The sequence below is a fragment of the Sorex araneus genome, chromosome X, assembly GCF_027595985.1.
Source record: "Sorex araneus isolate mSorAra2 chromosome X, mSorAra2.pri, whole genome shotgun sequence".
Classification (NCBI taxonomy): domain Eukaryota; kingdom Metazoa; phylum Chordata; class Mammalia; order Eulipotyphla; family Soricidae; genus Sorex; species Sorex araneus.
In genome coordinates this window covers 130,883,228-130,905,011 of record NC_073313.1, presented here as the reverse complement: position 1 = coordinate 130,905,011, position 21,784 = coordinate 130,883,228, and the positions used below count along the sequence as shown (strand labels likewise).

Below are 21,784 nucleotides of genomic sequence, written 5' to 3'. Positions count from 1 at the left end.
GTAAAACTGCTCTCTGCAATTGTAATTTTGTTAGTTCTGCGGAAGAGGCAGAGAAGTAAGAGATAGCAAAGGTTCCGTTTCCTTTCTGTGAGAGAAGGCTTTTGTTTCTCCTCTTGAAAAAAAATTTAAAAAATGTCAGTGCCTGGCAAGAAAGAGTTTGATGTTAAACAGATCCTAAGGCTGCGCTGGAGGTGGTTTAGTCATCCTTCTCAAGGTTCACCCAACACTGGAAACTGCCTTCAGCAGGAAGGATATGAGCACAGAGGGACCTCGGTTCAGGGCAGATTGAAGAATCACTCTAGGGACAGAAACGGACTGAAGAAAAGCAACAGTCCTGTCCACCACAACATACTGGAACCAGGGTCAGGAGGAGTCCCTGCCTATCAAAAAGTTCTTCAGAGCTGGCAGAAAGAAAACCTGACGGACCATTTTCGACCAAATGAAGATACGCTTAAAGCAGTGCCAGAGAAGAATTGGTTCAAAGAAGACAGTGAAAAGCCTTCACAAGAGTTGGAGATGATGGCTAATGACAGTACAGCAGATTCTACAGGGAGGTAGGAAGTCTTGATTGCATAACTAAAAATCAGAACTTATATTAACTTTCCCTCTTTTAAATAGAAGATGTGTACTAACCTCTGAACTTTGATGCAATGAAAGTCTTTCAAAAACCCTTCTACTCTAAGTCATTAAAAACAATATTTATATTTTATAATTAATCGGAAATGTATTTTAGAGTTGTAGTTTACTTCTCTTTATTACATACTTAGTTACTTCAGTGTTGTTTTAGCCATAAAATATACGCAGTACAATTAACAATTCTCTCTGCATAGTTTTTTTGCTCAACGATCCAAAAAGTTGTCATTTTGTGTACAAAATTAATGAGTCATGTAGAACTTTTTAAAAGGTTATTAGTTTGGCCAACACTGACAAAATTAAAACGTTCTAATTTAGCACGATATCCTTATTTGTTCTTATATATTGATGCTTGATAAGTGCTATGTGAGAATATGGGGCAGCTTCTTATATCATTTGACTTCTACTTCAAGATTTGTTAGTTGTAATAAGAATAATTGTAAAAACAATTGATGATTTCTGCAGTGTAATTAATGCATAAAATCTATAAATGATTCTTAACGTTTCAAATTATATAAAAGTTCAACATGGAGCTATGTAGAAATCTGGATATTTGGTATGCTGTTTCTACATTAGTATAGAGGAGGATAGGATAATTTTCTTTTTTTATTAATTGAAAAAAAGTGTAAATAAATTATGGTAAAATAACAATCATTGTGAAAAATGGTCTCCTTACAGGAATTAAACCTTCTTGGTGAAATTAAACATGTAAACTATTTTGAGAGGTAACCATAAATATATTGTTTATGATAGAAACTAAAGAAATACATATACGTTATGAATTCTAATTTATTAAGAGATATAATTATATTAAGCAAGTAATATACCATATTTGTTTTTTAAATAGCGGGTTGTAATTTTATCTCTGACTCAGCAGTTTTTTTAATTAACTGTCTTCATTGTGAATGATAATTTTAGAAGCTCTCCAATTTGGAAGATAATAAATACGTTTGACCATGCTATACTGAGATTTAAAAGATTCATTGCGACCTTCTAACAAAGGTTTTTGAATATTGCTGAACTGATTTTTCAGCATGAGAACATCTGCAATTAATTAATTTGTTCAGTACAATAAAGATGCTAGGTAAAAATGTCAGGCTATATGTCAAATGCAAAGTTTCATCAAGTGATATTTGAAAATATATTTATCTTCATATTTTATTTTGACAGACTTTTTGTTATATTGGAAGGTTAATATATTCTTAAATATAGAAAGTGGTTTTAGAAATGTACTAACGCATGCATCACAAATATACTTTATATAGTACTTTGCACCTTTTAAATTTAATTTAGTTATTTAAAATGTTTTGTTCTAGTTTAGGTAATAGGGTGCAATAACATTTAAGTTTCCATTATTAATGTACAAAGTTGCTTCTTCCCATTCCTGCTGTCAAAGTGTCCACACCATCTTACCATCCCTATGTCTTTTCTGGTCCACTATTTCTTCCTCAAAATCTGTGCTATTATTTGCTAATTCTTAGTTATGGTCTTGGTTTATGCTGTTTCCTCCCTTAGCACTAAATATGTACTTGAAACCTTCCACCAACAGTTCCAGTGTTACTTACCAACAGCTTGTTCATTCCCTCTACTCCATTCCCCATAATCTTTCATTCTCACATCTGCATTCTAGTTTCTGAAGTTTGTTATTGGTTTCTCACAACCCAAACCCTTGATTTGTTTATATAATATAGATGAGTGAGATCTTCTTGTATTTGTCATTCTGTCTATAGTTTATTTCTATTTTTTATTTTTTTAATTTTATTGAATCATCCTGAGATAGTTACAAGCTTTCATGTTTGTGTTACAATCTCACAATGATCAAACACCCATTCCTCCACCAGTTTATTTCACTCAGCATGTAAACTCTAATTCTATCGATTGGACAACTTCATTATTTTCTGGTGGTTGCATATATTAGTCCAGTGTAAATATGTGAAATAACTCCTTTACCCATTCATCTGTTACTGGGAAATCTAGTTGCTTCAATATTCTGGCTATTTTACTGAGACCTTCAACAAACATAGGCTTGTAAATATCTCTTTGAATTGAAAGTTTTCTAATGTGAGGGAAGTGGGATATTTGGGTCTAATGGAAACTCATTTTCTAGTTTTTGATAAATCTCCATATTGCAATTTAAGTAGAAGAGAAGAGCTAAATTAGAGACCTTTTTAATTGAAATACAATAGCTTACTAAACTATCATTGACCATTTTAAATGCTCAGGTCTTGATCAGGAGAGTTTGAGAAGTTTTCTTATGTCCTGTTTCTCTAATGCTTTTTATCATCACCATTATTGAGGAGCAGGAAGAAAGATTACTGAGAAGTTGGAAAAAGTCTGCCATTCCCTCAATGGAAATCTTCTGAATAAAAGACAAATAGAAATGGAGTCAGTGTGATTTATTACATAGTTCAGTATGGTTCCTAGCATTCAGGGGGAAAATAAGGGTCTTTAAACAACCCCACTTTCCAAAAATATTTCAAGGACTGAACAGAAAGTGAAATAAATTACTAATACACAATAATACAAAATTCTAATTATTTTGAAAAATGATATTAAAGCTCAGGGGCTGGAACAGTAGCACAGCTCGCAGGGTGCTAGCATTGCATGTGGCTAACCCAAGGTTCTATTCCTGGCACCACATGGTTCCCCAACCCCTTTCTGGACTGATTCCTGAGCAGAGTCAGGATTAAGCCTCGTATACTACTGATTGTGCTCTCCAAACAAAACAATAATGCTAAGTAATAATTAGAGTTCTTTCAATACATATATCTGGGTATATAAAAGTTCAAATGTAGGGCCAGAGTGATAGCATGGTTGCCTTGCATGCAGCCAACTTGGGCTCAATTCCTGGCATCCCATATAGTTCCAGAGGACCACCAGGACTAATTCCTGAGTGCAAAGCCAGGAGTAAGCCCTGAGCATCACCGGGTGTGGCCTCCAAAAAAACAAACAAAGCAAAAAAATCCAAATGCATTCTTATGTAATTATATTATAAATATTACTTCATTTAGCAACAACTGTTTATTCTAATCTCATGGTGGCTATTTACATGTCAACATGATTCACCACTTACTCTTTGTCCTAGTTATCCAATTAACTCTGTATCTGCTTCCTCATAAAATCTTTTCTCAATTTTCTTTCTTTCCTTTATTTCAAAATTTATATTCTGAAATATAAAAACATGTTTGACTGTATATAGTCATGATTTTTATATAGCAGAGTAGTTTAATAATCAAATTATATACATGTAGAAGGAATGTTTTAATTTTCAAGAAATGATTTTGTAAGTACTTTTTGTAAGTATTCAGGTATTTGTCAAAATGTTAAACTTGATTTGTAAAGACAAATGCAGTTCTTTCATTTTAGTTTAGGGCATTGAATAAAAATGCTTATAGTCTCTATATAGTTCAAAAACAACGTGTTCTTAGTACAAAAGGTAAAGATTTAGAGCATTATTTGGTTTTAAGGAATTAGCAGAAATGGTTATCACGGTCTCATTCAACCCACTTCACCTAATTTACACTGAAGTATTTCGCATAAAAGTTTACTTACAATGAAAAAAATAAGGACCAAACTACACTTTAGACCATTTTAACACATATTTTAAACCCATTGCAATTGCTTCTGTCCTTAAAAATATAGGATCTCTATAGCTTGATCGAAAATTTCTATTCATTGCCCCATAAAGAAATGTGTCATTTCTAACAATTTAATGGTACATAAATATTTAAGTTACAATTACTTAAAATGTATTTGTATTTGAAAATTTGGAATTTTTATTTTCATCTAGGTATCTGATTTTTTTAGGTTATTGTTCCCATAAGTATTATAGTTAAGCAATTATCTAAGTTAAAATTTCTGATATTGGAAGGCAAATATGTTTCACTTATGCATTCTGAAATACAAATAACACTCAAATATATATTGCTATTTAGTAGGTCATCTTGAGAGTACTATACTGATCTGTTATAAATTCTTAAAATGATCGATTTCTTAGTACTTTAATGTTTATTTGTTTAATTTATTAATTAAACTGTCACCTCTCAGGGTTTTGGCAAAAACTGTCAATGCTTTTCTTCTGGACTTATAAAGTGGAAAGAATTGAAAGAATTGTAATGTTTTGGATATAGAGAGATACATACAAATGTATGTGTACTTGTGTATGTGCATATGTGTGTATGTGCGTGTGTGTATATGTGATTACTTTTGTTTTCTTTTGTTTGGGAGCTTCAGTGATCTGGGCTTACCCCTGGATCTTCAGTCAGGAAGTATTACTGACTGGTCTCAGAGGACAACATAGGTGCTATGGACCAAATCCAGGTCTACTGCAAGGCAAAAGCCCTATCCTATCTCTTCCTATCTCTCTAGCCCCCAAAATCTATGATATTAATATATTCAAAAGGTACATGAACAGAAATCAAAATAGAGAACAGAGGGACATTTTAACTTTAATAAAGATGCCAAATATAATATTCTTTATAATAAAATGATTGCAACTCTTACTGCTTTAAAGTACATTCTACTAAAAACGTAATTCAAAGGACACATAGACAAACCTTGACAACAAAACACAATACCAATAATTTAAAAAGTAAAATATTAACACTTAAAACTCCATAGCATAAAGGTTAAGTTGTTTTACTTGATTGCAACTGTTCCTGGTTTGATTCTTAGCATTGCAAATGGTTCCCCAAGTACTGCCAGGATTGATCCCTGAGCACTAAGCCATGAGTATCCCTGAGTCTTGCCAGGTGTGGCTCCCAAAATAAAAATAAAGTACAGACATTTTATTGATGTTTTTATAATGGACCAAATTATTAAATCATATTTTAGACCTGAAATTGCAATGTTTGTGAAAATTATACTTAAGTAAAAGAAAAATATTGAATAAATAAAGAGAAAATACAAAGAGAACTTATACTAGGTCCAAGGAATTCTAAACAATTTATATGAACACTCTCCCATCAAGGAAATGGAACTGAATATATTTTCTTGATATATTTCTTTGGAAACAAGTAACTATATGATAGCACAAATGTGCTATCACACATTTGCTGTCATATCATATGGTGACTATTTTCAAAGTATGAGTAAAGAATGAAAGATGGGAGTTGCTAGGTGATGTTAGTGGAAAGAATATATTTACATTGGAGAAAAATTGGCAAATAGGACCTTAATCTTAATCTTAATTTCATTTTAACCTTAAAAGAGTAAGATAAAAATATTCAAAAATTTTTGATGGTATATGTTTGGTGTGACGTGGTGATTTTCCTTTTCCTTTATATCTGCAAATGCTATCACCTTTCAATTTAATAATAATAAAACACTAGACATATCAAAATAATCATTATAAAATTCCTTATTTCTAATTCTCAAGTTGTGAATATTATTAAAATGGTAAAATGAGTGCTTAAGTAATATTATAGCATGTAAGTCACTTAACTTAGATGTGGCTGACTCAGATTGAATCCCCAGTACTCTCTATGGTCCCTTGTGCCCCTTAGGAATGATCTCTAAGTGCAGAGTTAGGAATAAGTTCTGAGTACAGTACTGTGTGGTCAAAAAGAACCAACAAATGTAAAATGGCAGTCTGCAAAATCAATATGAAAATCTTGGCTGCATTTTAATAAGCAAGTAATTGGCCATAAGAGAAGGGAAGAAAACAAATTTATAATTGAATTACCACTTACAAATTTACAATTGTATATGAAATATTTAGAAATAAGATTGAAAAAGAGAGGCTGGAGCGATAGCACAGCTAGTAGGGCATTTGTCTTGCACGCAGCCGACCCAGATTCGAGTCCCAGCATCCCATATGGTCCACTGAGCACTTCCAGGAGTAATTCCTTAGTGCATGTTCCAGAAGTAACCCCTGTGCAATGCCAGGTGTGACCCAAAAAGTAAAAAAATATTGACAAAGAAAATGAATTATTTACACACTGAAAAGTGTAAATCACTCCTAAACTTAATAGAAATAGACACAGGGAAATGGAAAGACATCTCGTTGGAATAATTAATATTGTTAAAATGACTGTCTTATCCAAAACAGTATACAAATTTAATGAAATATCAAAAATTCCGATGTAATCCATAAAGGATATAGAATATATGTTACTAGAGTTTTTATGGGATGAAAATTATAAAATAACTAAAGGAAATTTGAAAAGAAATATGAGGCAAGACTGGAGAGATAGTACAGCAGTTAAGGCATTTACTTTACAAATGCAGCTGGTGTATATTAAATTCCAGCACCACAAATCATCCCCTGATCTTCACCAGGAATGATTCCTTTAGTGCAGAATATTTTATCCTATAATCAGTAAATTATACTACACTAATGCTGTTATTCTAGGCTTTGATACTACTACTTTACTTCAGTATGCAGCACTACACTATGGAGTATTATTAAGCTACTGTAATGAGAGGAATACTGTATTGAAATAAAAATGCACTAAATTTGATGGAATGGAATTGGTAGCAAATAAATAAATCATCACATGTATAGACATTTAATTTTCAACATAGGATCTGATATCTTTAATTGGAAAAAGGAAAGTCTTCAATAACCAGTGTCAATAAAATTGGGTAGCTATATGCAAAAGAATGAATTAAATAATTGTCTCACATCATGCACAAATGTTAACTAAATATGGACTAAAGACTTAGAAATTAGATGTGAAGGTATACACATACACTGAAGAAAATAGGGGCAAGGTATTCTGTGTATTGACTTTTTTAAGTCCTACATTTAGTGATTCCAATCCATAGGTAGGGAAAACAAAACACAAAATAAACAAATATGACTGTATCAAAATAAAATGTTTCCTCACATTGAAACAAAACAGCATGAAAACAAAAAAATCTCCTTCTACTGAATGTAGAAAATGTTTGAATGAAACACATCTGACAAATGGCTGATGTGAAATATAAAGAAATAATTTATAAGCTCAACAACAACACAAAAAATAAAATTTATCATTTAATAAAAACGAAAACTTTACAACACACTTGGGGAAATCTGACAGATTTTCCTATAGGAAATTAGTATGTGATATTCTATAAATGCAAATATGCGAAAAATAAAACACAGTAAATTTGTCACAATGTAGAATAATCATATTTGATATACTTGAAATATAATTGATTTTACTTTAAATAATTGTGAATATACTTGAATCTGTGATTTATGCTGTTATCAAATGTTGAACATGAATATTCTTAAAAATAATAAACAGAATAATCTCACTCACCTGTGGGTCATTGAGCAACAAATAAGGTAATAAGGAATGTTTAACTGTGACAAACACTTGTAATTACCAAGCTGACATTACAATATGGGGAGAGAGTTGGAAGAGAATAAAGATGAATTAGAACTGAGCTAAAGATGGTGGTTGAGGCAGGGTCCTTGGCCATTTTAGTGGTAGTGAGTTGCTGCAACTGTGCACATAAAAAAGTCACCAATGTTAACATTATTGTAAACATGTTACCTAAACTATAATTAAAAATAAGAATCTTGTTTTGCCCCGTGGATAGATTGTGGGTGTCAGCCAAACTTACTATCTCAGTTCCACTCTTCTTACTGAAATATGGAATATAGTTTCACCTGCTAATTCAGTGATGAAATGCTTACTGGGTCTGTGGGAATACAAACAAACTTGCTATTTCAGCCATGCTATGCTCAGCAGGTCCACAAGCAGACAGTACAACTTTCTAAGTCAGCCTGGCTCAGCACATGGTGTTCTCAAGTTAAACCAAAGCAAACTGAGACACATGGAGCATGGGTGATAAGCAAAATATTCTGATTCCGTCCACACTCAGTCACTCCCAAAATCTTTGGCAGTCAGCAAGAGGACCTATGACCCCATCTATGGAACATGGAAGGGCTGAGATCCATCTCACAGCTATGATGATAGATATCCCAATCCATCCAATAGAGAGATTCTGGCATTTGGAGAGAGGCAGTATTTCTTATCTCTCTGCCTCAGGGTTGAAAGAAATTGTCTCACAGCAATGCTCGACTGCAAGGAGTTGAAGTATTTTAGCTTTTGCCACACATGTACTTCAAAGTATTGTGAATAGGCAACACTGGCTATCAGATAACAAGTACAGGAAGCAACCAAACAGACCTTTCCAAACTCAACAGAGTCTATCAGAGGATAGTGAAAACTGTGCCCTTGGGTCATCTTTCACACCTGTATAAACATAACTCATTTGGGGAAATATGCGAATTAGTCCATCTGGAAGCAGCAAAAGCACAGTCCAACTTAGAGACACATGATTATATAAACAAAAACAGAATCTATATCTCCAGTTGCTACCCAGATATGCTGAGCCTTGATTCTGTAATTGCTGTCTGGAACTAACAAATACAAACCTTCTGTAGCTACAAAGAACAGGTCACTGAACTGCTGTGACTGGGTATTTGGGATCACAATCTCCAGTTACACCCTCGGATGATTGGTCTATGATACATTATCAGTAGCCAGACTCCAGCAACAGTGATTCTTTGTCTAGAATACAGAACATGCAGACCATTGAGGTTTATTAGCTATAGGGCACTCACGAGGACCACAATTCCCAGCAGACATCCAGACCCATACAAACCCACAGTCATAGGTAGCATATGATTCAGCAAAAAGTGATCCCAAAAGAGTTGTTCATGTCAGCTCATAGTTGGAGATGCTTTTGTAATCCCTATGGACCACCAGGAACAAATTAAAAAATTAAGCCAGATTAACAGATAAGGGCAAAAGCCTTTGCAAGTCCAAGCTATAGTAGAACTTTATAAATTGCCTGAGGGAGGACTTAAAGCCAATAATCCTTTTCATATCTGATGGAATTACGTAATAATCAGTAGTGCTCAGCAAGAAACTTGGGAAAAGGCTGACTAATTGGAAAACATATCCATGAAGAACTAAAAACTAGTGTAACTGAGCTGAAAAACTCATTACCAGAAGTTGATATCAGAATGGAAGAAACTAAACAATAAATCAGTGATCATGAGGACAAGGACAAAGTACAGGATTTTAAGTGAAAGGCACTCTTTGAAAATGAAGTAAATTTAGGGAAAACATAAGGCAACATCAAGTGTAAGAAACTGCATCATAGGAATATAAGAGAGGAAAGAAAGAGCCAGAACCGCGACACAAATAAATACTAACCCCAGACTACTTCCATCTGAATAAAGAGATATGTACACTGATCTAGGAGCCCAAAAAGTTCCAAACAAGATAAACCCAAATTGAAGAACCCCAAGACCAGTATAATCAAAATGGTGAGTAACAAAGAGAGACGTAGCAGTGTAACACTGTCATCACATTGTTCATCGATTTGCTCGAGCGGGCACCACTAACGTCTCCATTGTGAGACTTCTTACTCTTTTTGCATATCAAGTATGCCACAGGTAGCTTGCCAGGCTCTGCTGTGGGGGTGGAATACTCTCAGTAACTTGACGGGATTTCCTAATTGGACAGAGGAATCAAACCCAGCTCGGCCGCGTGCGAGGCAAATGCCCTAAGCTCTAGTTCAAAGAGAGACGTACACTCCCAAATTAAGCAGAAGTAAAAAGCTCCCCCATAAGATTCATATAAGATTTCTCAAATGAAACAACTCATGATAGGAAAGACTATATACAAAAAAAAAACACAGCTAACTTCACACTTGTGTCAAAAAACTGAAGTTTTTGCGTTAAGATCTGGCCAAAGGCAAGGATATTCACTTTTTCCATTATTATTTAACATAGCATTGGAAGTACTCGTCACAGCAGGAAAAAAAAGTCAGAAGTATATACATTGGAAAATAAATTAAAATATCACTATTTGCAGATCACGATCACGAAATCCCGTTGATTATGGAGTTGCTTGAGCAGTCTCAGTAACCTCTGCATTCGTCCTATCCCTGAGATTTTAGAAGCCTCTCTCTTCTTGGCTTTCCCAACGATGCCACATTGGAGGCTGTTTCAGGGTCGGGAAATGAGATTCAGATGGTTACTGGCTTTGGCATATGGATACACCATGGGAAGCTTGCGAAGCTGTCCCATGTGGGCAGGAAGCTCTCAGTAGCTTGTGAGTTTCTCCCAGAGGGAAAAGTAGGTTATAAGATATTGTGCGGCTGCAAAGTGGCCGAGTGCTTCTGGGAGCGTGCTATTAAATCTCTGGATGTTGGCCGTTGATGGGATTACACACACCTGGGTTCCTCTGCCGGTCCCTTCATGCATGAGGCCTGTCCGAACGAACGTATGGAGAGGGGTCTTGAGCATGGCTGTGGCTAGGTTAGGGTGGTCTTCGGCTGCTGGGAGCTCTGATCAGGGTGGGGAGGGAAGCTGGAGCCCATCCCCTCCGAGAGTCCCCAGGGAAGATAGCTAGGCATGCGGGCAAGAGATACCTTGCTAATATTTGTTGATGACCTTAAGGACTACACCAAAGCTTTTATAAATATTTATTTTATTACAACTTAGGTAATACGATTCACTGTCATTTGTCACTATCATCCCATTGCTCATTGATTTCGTAGTGCAGGTACCAGTAACATCTCCATTTTGAGACTTGTTGTTACTGGTTTTGGAATATCGAATATGCCACAGGCAGCTTGCCAGAATCTGCCATGCGGGCGAGATATTCGTGGTAGCTTGCCGGGCTCTCCAAGAGGGGTGGAGGAATCAAACCCGTGTGAGCCGTGTGCAAGGCAAATGCACTACCCGCTGTGTAATATATTACAATTACAATAGTAATTTTTTTCTGTGAATGGATAGAGAATAAATATTTTGGAAGTCGCAGGTCATTCATTTTATTAAAATTATACAGTTTTTTTAAAAAAACATTAATTATACATAACATACAAGTGAATGAGTGACTGTGACAATGCTACATTGAAGCCGAAATTGTAGATATTGAGCATGGAATTTTACTAATTTCATGTCACTTTGATTATGTTAACTGATTATGCCAAAAAGTGTTTTCATAGCACATCGACTGTATTAAAGAATTCACTAACTGTATTTGGTGTGTGGACAGTATTTTTTCAACTTCTGTTCAATAAACATTTTGTCACTTCGTGAGAAAAGAAGAAAATGCATTCTATTACAGAAGCCATAAAAATTATCTCATGCAGTAGATATATAATAAAGGAGTCAAGAGTGTACAAGGGAGAAATATAAAATCTCTTCAACAAATGGTGCAGAGAAAATTGGTTGCCAGGGCTGGAGCGATAGCACAGCGGGTAGGGCTTTTGCCTAGCAGGCAGCCGACCTGGATTCGATTTCCAGCATCCCATATGGTCCCCTGAGCATCGCCAGGGGTGATTCCTGAGTGGAGAGCCAGGAGTAACCCCTGTGCATCGCCGGGTGTGACGAAAAATAAAACCAAAAAAAGATAGAAAAAAGGTTACTAGATGCAAAAAAAAAAAAAATTCTGTGTTACCATCTCATGCGTTAAAAAATATCAATATAAAATGGATCAAGTATTATAGGATCCAACAACTCATCAAGAAGATCATACACCATGACCAAGTGGGATTCATCCCGGGGATGCAGGGATGGTTTAACATCCGGAAATCAATCAACATAATCCATCATATCAACAAAAGTAAAGATAAAAACCATATGGTCATATCAATAGATGCAGAGAAAGCAATTGACAAGATCCAACATCCGTTCACGATAAAAACTCTCACCAAAATGGGTTTTGGAGGAACTTTCCTCAAGATAGTTGAAGCCATCTACCACAAGCCTACGGCAAGCATTATCCACAATGGAGAAAAACTAAGGGCCTTTCCTCTAAGATCAGGCACAAGACAAGGATGCCCACTCTCACCACTTCTCTTTAATATAGTACTGGAAGTACTTGCGATAGATGTTAGACAGGAAAAATATATGAAGGGCATCCAGATAGGGAAGGAAGAAATCAAACTCTCACTATTTGCAGATGATATGATACTATATCTAGAGAAGCCCAAAGCCTCTACTAAGAAACTCTTAGAAACAATAGACTTATACAGTAAAGTTGCAGGCTACAAAATCAATACCCAAAAATCCATGCCTTTCCTATATACAAACAATGAGGCACAGGAAAGGGACATGAAAAAAGCAATCCCATTCACAATCATGCCCCAGAAAATCAAGTACCTCGGAATCAGCCTAACCAAGGAAGTAAAAGACCTCTACAAAGAAAACAATAAAACTCTACTCCATGAAATCAAAGAGGACATGAGGAAATGGAAACATATACCTTGCTCATGGATAAGGAGAATCAATATTGTCAAAATGGCAATACTCCCCAAAGCATTATACAGATTCAATGCGATCACTATAAGGATACCCATGGCATTCTTCAAAGAAATGGATCAAGCAATCCTAAAATTCATATGGAACAACAAACGCCCACGGATAGCTAAAACAATTCTTGGGAAAAAGACGATGGGAGGCATCACCCTCCCCAACCTCAGACTTTATTACAAAGCGGTAACAATTAAAACAGCATGGTACTGGAGCAAAGGCAGACCTGCAGACCAATGGAACAGGATGGAATATCCCTACACACAACCCCAAATGTATGATCATCTAATCTTTGATAAGGGAGCAAGAGATGTGAAGTGGAGCAAGGAAAGCCTCTTTAACAAATGGTGCTGGCACAACTGGAAAACCACATGCAAAAGAATGGGCTTAGACCTCGACTTGACACCATGCACAAAAGTCAGATCAAAATGGATTAAAGACCTCAACCTCAGACCACAAACCATAAGGTACACTGAAGACAAGGTCGGCAAAATCCTCCACGATATTGAAGATAAAGGTATCTTCAAAGATGACACGGAACTAAGCAATCTAGTAGAAACAGAGATCAACAAATGGGACTACATTAAACTAAAAAGCTTCTGCACTGCAAAAGATACAGTGACCAAAATACAAAGACTATCTACAGAATGGGAAAGGTTATTTACACAATACTCATCAGATAAGGGGTTGATATCAATGGTGTATAAAGCACTGGTTGAACTCTACAAGAAGAAAACATCCAACTCCATCAGAAAATGGGGCGAAGAAATGAACAGAAACTTTCCCAAGGAAGAGATACGAATGGCCAAAAGGCACATGAAAAAGTGCTCTATGTCACTAATCATAAGAGAGATGCAGATCAAAACAACCATGAGATACCACCTCACACCACAGAGACTGGCACACATCCAACAGAACAAAAGCAAACACTGTTGGAGAAGATGTGGGGAGAAAGGGACCCTTCTACACTGCTGGTGGGAATGCCGACTAGTTCAGCCCTTTTGGAAAACAATATGGACGATTCTCAAAAAACTAGAGGTTGAGCTTCCATTTGATCCAGCAATACCACTGCTGGGAATATATCCCAGAGAAGCAAAAACGTATAGTCGAAATGACATCTGTGCTTATATGTTCATCGTAGTACTGTTTACAATAGCCAGAATTTGGAAAAAAACCTGAGTGCCCTAGAACAGATGACTGGCTGAAGAAACTTTGGTACATCTATGGAACACTATGCAGCTGTTAGAAAAAATGAGGTCATGAAGTTTGCATATAAGTGGATCAGCATGGAAAGTATCATGCTAAGTGAAATGAGTCAGAAAGAGAGAGACAGACATTGAAAGATTGCGCTCATCTGTGGAATATAGAATAATAGAATAGGAGTCTAACACCCAAGAATAATAGAAATAAGTACCAGGAGGCTGTCTCCATAGCTTGGACGCTGGTCCCTCATTCTGGGTAACGCAGAGAAGGGAACACCAAGTAAAATGTGGTCGGAGGTCATGGGGGGGAAGGGTGATGTGTGCAGAATGTAGATTAGAGACTGAACACAATGGCCACTCACCACCTTTATTGAAAACCACAACACCTAATCAGAGAGAGAGAACAAAAGGTAATACCCTGCCATAGTGGCAGTGTGGGGTGGGGGGAGACGGGACTGGGGAGGGTGGGAGGGATGCTGGACTTACTGGTGGTGAATGGGCACTGGTGAAGGGATGGGTTCTCGAACTTTGTATGGGGGAAACATGAGCACAAAAATGTATAAATCTGTAACTGTACCCCCACGGTGATTCACTAATAAAAAATTTTTAAAAAACTATGTCAAATATTTAGGTGTTAGGCTCTAATCGATTAATCAAAGAAAACATAGACAAAATACTAAAAGATACTGAACTTAATCATATTTTTAGTGATTCAACTCTATTGACAAAACAAAATGAAATTTAAGCAAATGGGATTATATCAATTTAAAAAATAACTTATACAAGGTGAAAGAAACTATAATGAAAAAAGCATAACATAATAGGAGAAATCATTCTTTTAGCACAAATATAATAAATAATGTTCACTGTACATAAAGAACTCAGAAATAAATAACAAAAAATACAAAATATAAGCAATTCCATGAAATGAGATTTGATGTGATGAGCCGACACTACTTTTTTTATAATTTTATTGAATCACTGTGAGATAGTTACAAGCTTTCATGTTTGGGTTAGAATCATACAATGATCAAACACCCATCCCTTTACCAGTGCACATTCCCCACCACGAATATCCCCTGTATATCCCCAGTTTCCCACCCTCCCCCTGCCTCCATGGCAGACAATATTCCCCATACTCTCTCTCTCTACTTTTGGGCATTATGGCTTGCAACACAGACACTAAGAGGTCATCATGTTCGGTCCATTATTTACTTTCAGCACACATCTCCCATTCTGACTAATACCTCCAGCCATCATTTTCTTAGTGATCCCTTCTCTATTCCATCTGCCTTCTCCCCTCTGCTCATGAGGAAGGCTTGCAGCTATGGGTCAATCCTCCTGACCCTTGTATCTACTGTCCTTGGGTATCAGCCTCATGTTGATGTCATTCTATACTCCAAAAATGAGTGCAGTCCTTCTATATCTGTCTCTCTCTTTCTGACTAATTTGACTTAGCATGTTACTTTCCATGTCTATCCAAATGTACGTAAATTTCAGAACTTTATCTCTTCTAACAGCCGCATCGTATTCCATTGTGTAGATGTACCAAAGTTTCTTTAACCAGTCATCTGTTCCAGGGCACTTGGGTTGTTTCCAGATTTTGGCTATTGTGAACAGTGCTGCAATGAACATATAGGTACAGATGTCATTTCTACTGTGCTTTTTTGCATCCTCGGGATATATTCCCAGAAGTGGTATTGCAGGGTCATATGGAAGCTCAATTTCTAGTTTTTGAAGGACTGTCCATATTGTTTTCCAGAAAGGCTGGACCAGTCGGCATTCCCACCAACAGTGAAAGAGCGTCACTTTTTCACCACATCCACGCCAGCACTGGCTGCTTTTGTTCTATTGAATGTGTGCCAGTCTCTGTGGTTTATCTCTTGTTGTTTCAATTTGCATTTCCCTGATGACTAGAGATGTGGAGCATTTTTTTCATGTGCCTTTTGGCCTTTTGTATTTCTTTTTTGAGGAAACTTCTGTTCATTTCTTCTCCCCATTTTTTTATGTTGTTGGAGGTATTTTTCTTGTACAATTCTACTACTGCCTTGTATATCCTGGATATTAATCTCTTATCAGATGAGTATTGGGTAACTATTCTTTCTCATTCTGTGGGCTCTTTCTGTATTTTGTTCACTGTTTCTTTTGAAGTGCAGAAGCTTCTTAGTTTGATGTAGTCTCATTTGTTTATGTTTGCTTCCACTTGCATGGTCAGTGCTGTTTAATTCTTAAAGATGCTTTTTGCTTCAATGTCATAGAGAGTTCTGCCTACATTTTCCTCTATGTACCTTGTAGATTCCTGTCTGATATTGAGGTCTTTAATCCACTTTGATCTGACTTTTGTGCCTGGCATTAGGCAGACATTAGAATTAATTTTTTTGCATGTAGCCATCCAGTTTTCCCAGCTACACTTGTTGGAGAGGCTTTCCTTGTTCCACTTCACATTTCTTGCTCCTTTGTGAAAGATTAAGTGGCCATATATTTGAGAGGAAGGAAATAATAAAACTCAGAGCAGAAATTAATGAGATGGAAACCCAAGAAACAAACCGAAAGATCAATGAAACCAAGAGCTGGTTCTTCGAGAAAATAAATAAGATTGATGAACCTCTAGCAAGACTCACAAAAAAACGGGAGAGAGAACACCCTAATAAGCCAAATCCAAAATGAAAAGGAGGACAATACAACAGAACCTATAGAATTCAAATGACCCTCAGAGATTACCTTGAGAAACTTTTTGCCATGAAACATGAAAACCTTGAGGAAATGGATAAACCCCAAGACTCCTATAGCCTCCCAAGGCTGAACCAAGAAGACCTGGAATACCTGAACAGACTTGTCACCATCAAGGAAATTCAAACGGTAATAAAAAGTCTCCCCAAGCACAAAAGTCCTAGACCAGATGGATTCACTAGTGAATTTTTCCAAATGTTTAAAGAGGACTTACTCTCAATCCTCTTAAGCTTTTCCAAGAAGTTGAAGTATCAAAAACACTTCCAAACAGCTTCTTTGAAGCACATATCACCCTGATACCAAAATCAGATAGAGATATCACCAGGAGGGAGAATTACAGACAGATATCCCTAATGAACACAGACGCAAAAATACTCAACAAAATATGAGCAAATGAATCCAACAACTCATCAAAAAGATCATACACCATGACCAAGTAGGATTCATCCCAGTGATGCAAGGATGGTTTAACATTTGTAAGTTAATCAACATAATTTATTACATCAATAAAATAAATCCTAAAATCCATATGATCACATCAATAAATGCAGAGGAAGCATTTGACAAGATCCAGCACCCGTTTATGTTGAAAACTCTCAGCAAAATGGGCAACAAAGGAACTTTCCTCAATATAGTCAAAGCCATTTACCACAAGCCTATGGCAATTATCATTCTCAATGGGGAAATACTGAAAGCCTTCACTCTAAGATTGGGCACAAGACAAGGTTGCCTGCTTTCGACATTCTTATTCAATATAGTACTGGAAGTTCTGGCTATAGTAGTTAAATAAGAGAAAGATATCAATGGCATACAGAGAGGAAAGGAAGAGGTCAATCTATCACTATTTTCAGACGACATGATACTATACTTAGAAAACCCTAAAGACTCTACAGAAAAGCTCTTAGAAACAATAGTTCGATATAGTAAATTGGCAGGTTACAAAATCAACACCCAAAAGTCCATCACTTTCTTTTATACAAATAATGAAAGAGAAGAAAGAGACATTAAAAAAACAATCCCATTCACAACAGTACCTCATAAAATCAAGTACCTTGGAATCAGCTTAACCAAAGAGGTGAAGGACTTATACAAGGAAAATTACAAAACACTACTTCAAGAAATCAAAGCGGACACTAGGAAATGGAGACACATCCTGAGCTCATGGATAGGGAGAATTAACATGATCAAAATGGCAATACTGCCCAAAGCACTATACAAATTTAATGCAGTCTCTATCAGAATACCCATGACATTTTTCAAAGAAATAGACAAAACACTCCTGAAATTCATATGGAACAATAAACCCCCCAAAATTGCTAAAGCAATCCTTGGGAAAAAGAAGATGGGTGGCATCACCTTACCTAACTTCAAACTCTACTACAAAGCAGTAGTAATTAAAAAGTAGATATTGGGCTAGAAACAGACCTGCAGTCCAATGGAACAGAGTTGAGTATCCTGTCACAGAGCAGACACTTGTTAAAATAAGACATACAAGTGGCAAATAGTTACATGACAACATTTCAAAGCGTCATTATTATAGAAGGGCTTCAATGGTTCAAAGAGGTATCACCTCAACTAGTGAGTAAAACTCGTATCAAAACACCTAGAAACATCTAATATGAATGACATGCAGAGCAAAAGTAATTCTCATTAACATTATGAGGATATAATCACATGCAATCTGAATGGGAAACAGGTACAGTTATTTCTCAAAAAAAATTTTAAAAGAACTACTCTATCATCCAGCTATCCTACTTTATGTTCCTGTCCCAATAGTGATATAATACTAAAAATTAGATATGTGTTGAAGGCCATTGAGTTAGTATAGTGGGTAAGGCCTTTGTCATGCAATTGTCCAACTCAGATTCAATCATAGGCTCCCCATATGTTTCGCCAAACCCCACCACAAGTGATCTCTGAATACTGAGCCAGGTGTTGACTCTGAGAACAGCCATGTGCATCCCCTAAGCAACAACAGCAACAAAAATTCTATGTCTGAACCAGTTTATTTTACAATATTATTTACAATAGGGAAGATCTGGAAATGATTCAGATGTCCAACAACAGATGAATGGATTATGTAGTGCTACATGTACACAGTGGTGTACTGCACAGCTATAAGAAAGGATGAACACAGCCTTTTACTACAACATGAATGGAACTCAAAAATTATATATTGTTCATAATTATATGCTTATGTTTCATAAATTTTGTTCTATGCCAGGAAATATTTATATTGTAGAAAACACATATAGTAAAGTGAATGTTTTGTTTTTTCCCCAAACTTTTTTTGTCATTTGTTGTCATAAATAGTGTGGCTTTCTGCTCCTGGTTTTAATAATGTTCATATTAATTTCCATGTTTTTGATCCTATTTTCTCTATGTTGTTAAGATAACTTTTTCATGATATATAAGGAGATGATATAAGTCCTAAACTCAGCAATATTCAGTTATACAACATAATGTTAAAAACAATAATAGCCCTTTTATATATTAGATCCTTAGACCCTATTTATTTTATATCTGAAAGTTTGTATCACTGTCCAACTCTTTTCCTATTTACTCCATGTAGACATTTTATACCACTTTTCTATAAGTTTCCATTCTTTAATAAATTGTAACATACACATCAACTTTATTTTCCCTTCATCTCTGACTTATTTAGCATAGATACCTTCTGGGTCCATCCTTATTGGAGAGAAATGTAATATTTGATCTTTAAGAAGGTGATAGAGGTACTAGAGTGGGTGAGGCACATGCCTTTCATGTTTCCCATATGAGTTTGATCATCAATAAAGAATTAATATCTATATTCTTCAGGTCTTCCAAAATATCAAAGAAACAAATATCCATATCTTTGTAGTAGAATTTAATCTAGTTTTTGTAAGATTAATTATTAGTAGGGGAAGGCATCTTTGTCCAGTTTTCTACTTCTATATAGATGAATTACATATTATAGTTATTTGGTTTGTCATCTACTAGCATCTTTTCCTCTTGTTTGTTTGATGTGAGGTATAGAACCCAGGCACCCTTCATGCATGTGAAGCATGTGATTTGTCTCTAAGCTATATCCGCTTAAAGATAAAGCCTTTAAGTTAATAAATTGCCATGTGGCTTGGGCAGCATCAACTGTGTGAAGAGCTTACAACTAACTCTGTGCTCAGTAATCACTCCTAGCTGAATTTGGGGTATAACATATGGTTCTTGAGACTGAACTAGTGTTGGCCACATGCAAGGCAAGTGCCTCAGCCCCTCTACTATCTACCTGACTTAAGCTCCAGCTTTAAAAATACACTATACACTGTTACTTTTGATCTTGTATATTTTTTTAAATTTTATTGAATCAGAGTGAGATAATTACAAGCTTTCATGTTTGGGTTATAATCTCGCAGTGATCAAACACTTATCCCTCCACCAGTGCACATTCCCCACCACTAATATCCCTGGTATATACCCAGTTTCCCACCCTCCCCCTGCCTCCTTATATTTATTATAGTCTGGCAGTATTCCTTTGCTAGTATTGAAGTTCTATGCAGAGAGAACTCATTCAGCTGCAAATGTCTTGTGATGTCATAAATTAGTATTTCTTCTGGAATGAGATTCTTTCAAAATATTTAATTATTGATATAAGCATATGATAAGGTTCTGATCATAAAACAGCTAGCAGTATATTTTTGGATCCTATTTATGTGCAGAGTCATATCTTTCTTAGTTCTTTTAAGATTTACTTTTTGTATGTATTGTTGGACAGTTTGATTATATTTCAAATGTTTCATTGTGGACACTGTGGATATGCTACTTGGAGATCATTAATTTCTTTTGATTTGGTAAGCACATTGCTTGTTTTTTTAAAAAGACCTAATATTTTAGCAGACACCATCTCTAGAATTTAATTATTGTGAGCAACATAAACCTTAAGGTTCTTTTTGAATTTTTCCATATATTTGATCATATTTTTTAAAGTTTCAGCCAATATTTTTTCAAGATTATTTTCCATTTTAATTTTACTGCTATCTGGAATTTCAGTTATTCATAGTATACTTATGATAACAGACAAGGTCTCATAAACTCTGTCACTCATTTTCTTACCCTTATCAGGTTGTAAAACCTGAATTAGCTTATATTCAATTTGATTATTTTACATTTCTGCTTGCTGATGTCAATTAGTAGACTCCAACTTTTAATTTTCATTTAAGTTATTATATTTTTATCTCCAGATTAACTATGATCCATCCTGTTCTTAAAAAATTTAAATGGGAGGGGCTGGAGTGATAGCACAGAGGATAGGGTGCTTTCCTTACATTCTGCCGACCTGGGTTCGATTCGCAGTGTCCCATATGGTCCCCCGAGCACCGCCAGGAGTAATTCCTGAGTGCTTGAGCCAGGCGTAATCCCTGTGCATAGCTGGGTGTGACCGAAAATGCAAAAAAATTTAAATGAGTAATGCAGATTATATGAGGTCATTGCCACGAATCCTCTAAGCACTAAATAACAGAGAATTTTTTAAAAAGCTATACAGATCGGTATCTCTGAATATAGGTGAAAAATACTTATCAAGATCTTGGCAAATTAATTGCAACAACACTTCAAGAAAAGCCCCATCAGAATCTGGTGACACTTGTCCCAGTAAATCAAGAATGATTCAATATATTCAAATAAAGGAATACAGGGCTCTATATCAACACAAAGAAACATGAAAATCAATTGATTATGTTTTTGGTCCTTGTTTCAGCAGTAGAGAACATACCTTGAATATGTAAAGCCTAATATTAAATTCTAGAACAGCAGAACAAAAATCACATGGTCATATCAATACATGCTGGAAAAGCGTTTTTCATGAGTCAACATCTATTTATGATGAAAATTATCAGTAAATTGGAAATAACACGCCTGCATTTAGGTGATGGATGAGCCAGAGGTAGTTTGAAACAATATATACAGTCTTCAT

The 21,784-nt window shown here is 35.7% G+C and overlaps 1 protein-coding gene across 1 annotated transcript in view; it reads left to right on the top strand.

Annotated features, from left to right (window-relative positions):
- The first annotated feature begins 10 nt into the window (after positions 1-10).
- KLHL4 (kelch like family member 4) overlaps positions 11-21,784 on the top strand; it is a 120,033-nt gene continuing 98,259 nt past the window's right edge. Inside the window, exon 1 of the mRNA XM_004611644.2 lies at positions 11-554. Coding sequence (XP_004611701.2) covers positions 133-554 — 422 coding nt within the window. The 5' untranslated portion in view covers positions 11-132. The remainder of the gene's footprint in view (positions 555-21,784) is intronic.